An 8,832-nucleotide genomic window follows, 5' to 3' on the forward strand; every position below is an offset into this window, starting at 1 on the left:
AAAAAAAAAAAAAAGATTTCTAATCATGGATTATTATTTCAGAAAAATTTTTGTAATCCTCATTTTTTTCTTTACTTCCTGAATATGCACACATAGTTGACTACAGCATCTGTATGCACATTGCTGTGCTCTGTTCCCAAATAAAATATCATTGTCTTTTAGGGAGACTCTCTTTCTGTTTGTCATTTGCATTGATGTTCTCCTCATATGTGGCACAGACTTACTGACCTCCTGTTAAACTGAAACCAAGATTGCTTCCTCTATCATCCTTCCCACATTCCCAGCTCAGATTCTAACATGGTCTTTGGCAACACAGAATACTCTCTTCTGGTGAAATAATGTTGTGAATTACTGTTATCATACCTTAGGGTTACCTTCTTCGAAAATTTGGTGAGTGTGGGGCAAGCGTTATGATAGTCTTTTGTGCCCTGCTAACTCTTTGGATTATTTTTGAAAGTGAGGAACATTTGACATTTGGTTCACATCAATTGCAACGTTGGAGGCTACTCTTATTAACACTATGAACCAATCATCTTTGAGAACAGCAAATGCCAATTCCTCATTTTCATTTTCCTCCATTCCATAATGGAATGAGGCAGTGACACCCCTTTCCATTTGCCACCGCATTTATCTATGATATGTGGATTCATACAAACTTTATAATTTTTTCCTAATTGGAGACAATTAAAAAATCAACCTTAGGCATTTTTGTTATGATAGCACATTTATGGTCTGTGGCAAACATATCTTGCCTATAAATTCATGTCTTGCTCTTGCTCTGCAAACCTATCTTTTTCTTCTTCAATAAACTTCACTTTATGCTTGCAATAAAACATCATGCTTTAAACCAACATATTAGTTGAATTAAAATTTTTCAGTCAGTGGATTCTAAACATATTGTCAAAACTTGCAAAAGGCATACAAAGAGAGGACAGGAGATGATCCCTTATAATGAACATCTCTGAGTAATTGGTATAGTAACATCTCCTTGGCCCTTTATTAACACCTTATATGCTGATGGGAAGGCATAAATGTAGACAGAGGTCGTGAAAAGGAGAATATGGCTCTACTGCTGATAGAATCTTGTTAAAAGGGGCACCTATGACTTAGATCGGAGGTGAGGTGCACAAAGCACAATACCAGGAGTTTTAATTATCTCCTGAACACTTGTTAAAAAAAAAAAGAAACTCCAAAAATCAAGAGCTACTAAAGAGAAAGACATATACCAGTAGTAAGTGCCATTTTCCCCTCAACATTGGCTAAAGTAGGAGATAATATAGCCTGGATTATGAATGGCAGTATCTATAGCATTTGATTCTGGGATTTGGGTCACTATTTCTACAGCACATGTAGCATTTAAAATATCTGCTTTCATGTAAGTAATATCAGACACACACACACACACAAAAAAAACATATACACAGCCATCCAGCCTATAAAGGAGGGTAAAAGACATCAGATAAGCACGGTGAGATAAGAAAGAGGAGACATAGAGAATGTTAGGAAGCAGTGACAGAGGGCCTGAGAAGAGAAGGCAGCAGGGAAGGAAGAAGGTTGAGTTGGGTGGACAAACCAAAGGCCCCATCTAGGCTATAGCCGATTGGAAGCAAAGCAATTGTTTTATGTCAACCTCTTACGCTACACACATGGGAATAAAGGCTAGGAAGGTGAAATGACCTTTCAGAATCATATGGGGCCTTTTCAACGTGGTCAGAAGGAAACTGAAGGCACAGAGAACAATTGGAAGTCAGGCAGGAAAGAGATGTCTAGAAGTCAGGGCTGGGCTAGGGGAGACAAGAGGCAAGTGCAAGGCTAAAGGATGTGGGAGGCAGATTCTTTTTCTCTGAAGCACAATTTGCATGCAGAAGATCATTGTCAGTTGGAAGAGAGAGGAAGTCACTTCAGCTACTGAGGAGAAGGTTTGCTGACATCAGAGATCAAACACCAGCTCTACAAGTCAGAAGTTCCATCTCCCTGTGAAATGCTGCTTCTACCATTTCAATTGCTAGCTGTTCTCCTCCCAGGCGCTGACAATGAGGATGGTAAGAGTCACTCTGGCAGCTCCAAGCACTGTTGCAGGTGTCTTAGGTAAAAGTAGATTGTACTACCCAGATGCACCTGTACACAAAAGTTCTGAGCCCTGCGGTCTCCAGCCCTCTTCTATCTTTCCAAGTGTTAGAACTGGAGCCTGAAGTCCTGAGGCAGTCAAATGTGTCAACCTTAATGTGTTCTTCAACACATAGGTTCCTGTTGTCTGGGTCTTTTCCATTTCCATTCCATCTCACTCCCTCCTGCTTATCTTTTTCTTTTCACAGATTTCCAGGGACCAACTTCTCTCCATGTCATCTGGATTTCATCATTTGCCAACAGAACCTGGGCACAAAGCCAGCTTTCAGGCTGGTTGGATGATTTGCAGATTCACAGCTGGGACAGTGACTCAGGCACTATCATATTCCTGAAGCCCTGGTCCAAGGGAAACTTTAGTGAAGAGAAGGTTGCTGAGCTGGAGGAACTAATCCAAATCCAGTTACGTAGATTTATACGAGATGTACAGGCACATGCCAGTGAATTCCAGCTGGAATGTGAGTTCAAAACTCTAAATTGAAAAGACTCTAAAGGGATTTCTTCTCTTTTTGCAAATTACTAATGCCCCTGATACTCCTCCCTGCTTTCTGCTCTACCTGTGTGTACACTCTGTCCTAGAGCAGCACCTCACACCTTATTGCAGATTCCAGCCACCTCCAACTCTTCTCTGAGAGATCCAGGCCCCCTACAACCAACCTCTGCTTTGTCTTATGTGGACCTGGCTCCTCAAGGGCCCTTATTCCCTCCCTGTCCTGAGTGACCTGCACTGTGACTCCTTCCTCTGATCCATCTCTTCAGTCATCTCCTCCCTGAACTGCTCTTGCTGTGGTCCTCTGTCTCATGCTAAAGTCTGTGCTCTGGGCTGCATCACACTCTGCCTCCCCACCCCCCTTCTACTATTTCACACCTTCCCAATGCTCTTCTTTCTGGAAGCTCTAAATGCTGAATTGCTGTTGGCTCATAATTTCACATCCAAGAACTTCATCTCAATCAAAATCTAACATCCTACATCCTTTTCTCATGGCTTTCTTTTGTATTCATAGTTCATGACTTGTTCTCTATCTTCTTTCTCCATAGATCCCATTGAGATCCAGGGCATAGCAGGCTGTGAGCTACATTCTGGGGGATCCATAGTAAACTTCTTCAGTCTCGCTATAGAAGGACTAGAATTCATGAAACTTGTCAATGATACCTGTATACCTTCACCAGAATGGGGCAGAAGGGCCCAGCAGATCTGCACACGAGTCATGGAATATCATGCTTTCGATGTTACTTGGAAGAAGCTCCTGTTAGAAACCTGCCCCCTATTTCTCTTGAGCGTCCTGGATGCAGGGAAGGCAGAGCTGCAAAGGCAAGGTGAGTCCTGCTCTCTACTACTACTTCCCACTTGCTGGTCTTAGCTCAAGACTAAGAGGTACACAAGAAAGACAGGGGCTAATCAAAGAGTAATGTGGTTCTCACAGCCACAGAAGGGGTCTTTGTCAACCCGTGGAGGTTTCTGAGTCATTCTCTCAATTCAAGTCATGCTAAGACATTCTCACTGCTCTTTCCTGTCTCACTAGGGAAGCCCGAGGCCTGGCTGTCCAGTGGCCCCAGTCCCGGGCCTGGCCGTCTGCTACTGGTCTGCCATGTCTCAGGATTCTACCCAAAGCCCGTGTGGGTGATGTGGATGCAGGGTGAGCAGGAGCAGCCGGGCACTCAGCACAGTGACCTCCTGCCCAATGCAGACTGGACATGGTATCTCCGAGCCACCCTGGATGTGGAGTCTCGGGAAGCAGCAGGCCTATCCTGCCGGGTGAAGCACAGCAGTCTAGAGGGCCAGGACATCGTCCTCTACTGGGGTGAGAAAGAACAGGGTCCAGGCTGGACAGGGGAGGAGGTCCTCAGGGAGGGAGGGAGGCACTTGGGAGGCATGGGGCTTGACAGATGAAGAGGGAGAGAGAGAGACTGATTCATTTCTGGGACACAAATTCTAACACTAGCAAAAATAGAGGAGCCAAGATATGAAAGGTAAATATGAAGGACCTGCAGGTTAAGGGAGTGGGCTAAAATGATCACAAGATGGAGGGATGGAATTAGGAATATAGGGAAGAAGGTGGAGATTACCACACATTGGCAGCAGGTGAGTGGTGATGCTGGCATGGAAGTATCCACAAATGCCAGGGGATTCAGGGCATGGGATGGGACATGACATTATCTTTTCCTTTGCCAATTTCCAGGACAACCCACCTCCATTGCCTTAATTTGTTTGGCAGTATTAGTGCCCTCCTTCATCCTTTTGCTGTGCTTTGCATTGTGTTATATAAAGCGCCGGTGAGTTTGGTGGGTTTTTATTAATCTCTCTTTTCTTCCCAAGCTCCTATTCTTTTCAACATTTTGTCTATTTCATTGCTTCAGTAACAATCTTTCCAGCAGACCATTCCCCCCTTCCCCGTGTCCTTTATGTGGACATACATATTTTATAATCCTGTAAATATACACAGTACAAAATTTACCATCTTGACCATTTTTTAAGTGCACAGTTGAGTAATTATTTTAAGTGCACATTTGCATAATGTTAAGTGCATTCACATTGTTATGAAACAATCTCCAGAGCTCTTCCATCCCTCAAAACTGAAACTATATTCCTATTAAACAGCAATTTTTCACTTCCCCCTTCCTCAGCCTCTGAACAGGAGCACTGTACTTTCTGTATCTTTGAATTTACCAATGCTAGAGAAGTCATGTAAGTAGACTTTTCTCATACACAAGTGCGGCAACTGTCATTTTATGACTGGTTATTTCACTTAGTGTAAGCTCCCAAATGCTCAATGTGTTGTAGCCTGTAACAGGGTTTCTCCTTTGTGGGCCTGACACATGCAGGTCATCCATTCTTCCATCTGTAGACACTGTACTCTCCTCCACCTTGACCTGTTGTGGATAATGCTGCTGTGAACACGGGTGTACAAATATCTTTTATGTAACTCTGTAACATGTGGTTTTAACAGATCCTATCACAATACAACTTGAGATGTCATCGTGTCCTCTCTTCCATTTGGAATAAAGACCAAGAAACCTAGAATCCCACAGTGTTAACCCAGTTGTAGGTCTCATCACATTTTATCAAATGACCATCACAATTATTCAAAGCAGACTTTCTACAGATTTTAAGATAAATTATAATTGCAATACCAGTAGAAACAGTCAGTTTATACAAGTCTGTATAAATAGTATGACCTATGTCTTATAATTAAAATGTGAGAAAGAATGCCTCAGAATAAAAGAAATATAATATATACAACTTAATGGTGATTTCCTTTGACTTTCTATTTTTTAAAGTTTCCTTTTTTGCCTCTGCTTAACTCTCAATTCTCAAAGTAAACTAAATGTACATAAGCTGAGATAATTGTATTGCATAGGAGGGCATTTTTCATATACTTTCTCTGTCTCTGCCTGGATAACTCTCTTGCCCTCAAAGCTGAGCTGAGAAGCTTCTTCCCTAGGAGGCCATTCCCACTGCTGCCATGGGAGTAACCCTCTTTTTCTTGTATCACCCACAGACCCTCTGTACTCAGCACCCATAGCATTACAATTATCTGGTGTTTCTACCTCCCCTATATCTAAGTTCCTTGAGGTTAGTGCTGCCTGTTTGTGAATCCCTGGAAAGATCTCTTCCCTGCAAACGCATTTTCCCAGTAAAAATTATCTGAGTGCTGACTGTCAAGTTGATGGTCTTCTTCCAAAGTCATCTCCTTCCTTCCTTTTCTCCTTTAGTTCATATTCTAGATCTTCCTCTTCTTGCTACAATATTTTCCACTTAGCCAAAAATCATTCTGTGTTTCGTGTTTCTACTCTGAACTCCTCTGAAGAAAACCATCTTTGTCCTTACTACAACTATAGTCCATCTTCAAGGAGTCATTGTAATAGAATATTGCTTCTCATTTTTCCAGTGAGGAAGAGTGAGAGGCAGGGTGGATGAGGAGTAATAGTTTAGGTGACTGGGACATACCCAAGGATAAAAGTTAAGAAGGCTGTTTCTGCTCTCAGGGTCCTTGCTTGGTGTCTGTGCTGTATCAATGTATTTTTACTTTACATTTCCACTTATTCATTGTTTATTTTATAGTTTTCTAGAACTGTTCACCTTCAAACATCCAAATTCATTTCTATTAAAATGGTAATGGGCCATATATATAATATTTTATATATATATTTCATGTATGTATTTTTATATATACTTTTTTTCATATATATTACATATATATATATGATTTAGGAATAGAGGTAAGGAGAAATTTTGGAGAAGTCTGTGGTTACATTCAGCTAGTACATCTTACAGCACAGCCACGCTCCTGCTGTGTGCTGTGAACAATGTGGAGAAAGGGGGTGAACTATGAACAGTCTGCAGCAACATTGCCTGGAAACCTCCTAGAAGGTTTCCCCCCAACCCCCAACATGCTGATTCAGAAAATATGGATAGGAAGCAAGATGTCAAACTAGAAGACTCTCTCTGATGGCCTCTCCCATCTCTTCAGGGGAAAGAGAGAACCCAACCATATTAGCGTGGGCAAGCTACCTGGATTCTTTGCTCAGGGGGCACAACTAGGCAGTAGTAGACCACAAGAGACAGCAAGACATCTGGAGCTGTGGAAGACTGAGTAGGCAAGTGCCTGGAAGCTGGTGGGGACCGGATCCCCCATACACATACACACACACACACACACACATACACACACATACACACACACACACACACACACAGACAGAGGTCTGGGTTGGGGAGGGAGCCTTTCTGTAGGTTTTGGATTTCAGGGGAAGCTATACATTGAGTCGAAATCTTGGAAGAGTGGACAACTTGAACAATGTGCAGCAACCAGGTGAAAACTTGGTGGAGTGGATTTACCAGGAGCTTGTCTGCTGGCTGCCAATGAGGGAAGGCCTATGGGTAGGTCTGTGTGCAGGGGCTTAGAACGCAGCTGGCTCTGATCCAGCTTCCACTTTTGAGGAGAGCTGAGTGGCTCGCACACACCCCAGGAATTCTTGTCAGGGGGCACTGTGAGACTTGCCTCCTAAGTTTTCTGGGAGCTTTAATACCCCTACCCGGCAGGGACTGAAAGTGGAGGAAACAATCAGGAACCCACCAAGGGCAACTAAGAGGACCTGTACTCCTCAGAAGCTAGAAAATGGTATCTGGCATGAGTTCTCCTACCACCACAGCGCCACCTGGTGTCCTGGCAATATATTACTATATATACATATATGTACATATATTCCTATTATAGTTGCTCCCTTCCACTAAAAAAAATTTTAGTATTTTTTTTTCTGTTCTTTTTTTTGTTGCTCAGGTTATCATTGTTTTTGGCTATTTGAGTTGGGCTTTTTTTTTTGCTAATTTGGTTGTTTCAATTTTTAATTTCCATTTTTACTTTCTTCAAGACCAAGGATTCCTGTATTTGTTATGGTCTTAAAGCCTCATTTATTATCTTCCTCTATTTTACTTCTCTTCTTTTTTCTCTCTTTCACTAGATACTTGTCACTTTTTACATCATTCCCATATAAGTTGTTCATAGAACAGTTAAGATATCCCCCCCCTTTTTTTCTTTGTTTTTGTTTCCCCTTCTTTATTTCTCCTTTATCTGATACAATTGTATTTTTAATTTTCCTTATCTATTCTTTTTTTTCTCTTTTCTCTGAGTGTTGGGGTGTCACGGCATTGTTTTGGCTGGGAGCTCACAGCAGTGCTCTGGCTCAAGGAAGTTAATAGATCATGGTCTAAAATGAGGCAAAAGCTATGTTGATTGGTTTGATGTAAACATGTCACATTGTATAAAAAAAAATCAACACAATGTACCCCACATATGCATAAATGTATTCATGATCTATGTGTATCTGACTTAATAAAAATAAATAAATAAATAAATAAATAAAAGAGATCATGGTCTAGAGAGTACTTCTACCTTTGACCTTTGAGAAAAAAGCATTGGCAAGTTCACCATGCTGAATTTTTCTTTTTCTTTTTCTTTTTAAATTCTTTTCCTTTTTTCTCTCTTTCTTTTCTTTCTCTTTTTATATTTTCCAGAGGTAGGATCTTGCTTTGCTCAGGCTGGTAAGGAGCTCCTGATTTTCAGGGACCCACCCAGCTTATCCCCCCAAAATCCTTGAGTTACAAGCATGGCCATAGCACCACACTGAACAATATCATTTCTTCTGTCACTCTCATTCTCTCTTTCTGTCCTCCTTCTCTCCTATTCTTCAGTCCTTTCCTTTAATCTCCCTTCTTTTCTTTTTTCCTTCTCTTTTCTTCTTTCTTTTACTTTTCTTTCTCCCTGCTTGCTCTTTACCTTTTTCTTTCTTTTAGACTTATACCAAGAGGCCACCTCAACACCTAAGATCTGAGATAAGGTAATTTAAAGTGAAGAAGGCTGTAAGAAGGAACAGTAAGGCAAGCAGGAAACTAAGGCAATAATAAGAAAACACACATAAGGAAGAACCAACAGAGAAATTCTGCCAACATGAAAAGCCAAAACTGAATAACTCCCCCAAGGGACCATGACTTGGGAACTAGACAGTACTCCACCCATAAAGAACTAATGGAATTGATAGAAAGGATATTTAAAATATGGACAATAAAGGCAAAAAAAGGAAATTGATAAGAAAGTGGAAAAATAGAACCAAAAAATGAATAAAAGACAAAGGAACATAGACAGGATATGGAAGAACTTAAGGAAATGAAGGAATAAATCAAAGAATTTGAAGATGCAGTAGAAAGTT

At 41.2% G+C, this 8,832-nt stretch overlaps 1 protein-coding gene across 1 annotated transcript; it reads left to right on the forward strand.

Annotated features, from left to right (window-relative positions):
• The first annotated feature begins 1,981 nt into the window (after window positions 1-1,981).
• LOC100964266 (T-cell surface glycoprotein CD1b-like) lies at window positions 1,982-4,402 on the forward strand. The gene is made up of 5 exons (XM_003795227.1): window positions 1,982-2,042; window positions 2,316-2,582; window positions 3,163-3,441; window positions 3,648-3,926; window positions 4,305-4,402. The coding sequence occupies exons 1-5, from the start codon at window positions 1,982-1,984 to the stop codon at window positions 4,400-4,402; spliced, it is 984 nt and encodes a 327-aa protein (XP_003795275.1).
• Window positions 4,403-8,832: the final 4,430 nt, after the last annotated feature.

The sequence above is a fragment of the Otolemur garnettii genome, unplaced genomic scaffold (assembly GCF_000181295.1).
Source record: "Otolemur garnettii isolate 467f Iridium unplaced genomic scaffold, OtoGar3 scaffold00091, whole genome shotgun sequence".
Classification (NCBI taxonomy): Eukaryota; Metazoa; Chordata; class Mammalia; order Primates; family Galagidae; genus Otolemur; species Otolemur garnettii.

Bases quoted from the DNA above. Each gene is read 5' to 3' on its own strand.
- LOC100964266 (XM_003795227.1), top strand. From the start codon at position 1,982: ATGCTGCTTCTACCATTTCAATTGCTAGCTGTTCTCCTCCCAGGCGCT. The intron at 3,442-3,647 runs GTGAGTCCTGCT...CTGTCTCACTAG, and splicing joins GGCAGAGCTGCAAAGGCAAG to GGAAGCCCGAGGCCTGGCTG. The intron at 3,927-4,304 runs GTGAGAAAGAAC...GCCAATTTCCAG, and splicing joins GGACATCGTCCTCTACTGGG to GACAACCCACCTCCATTGCC.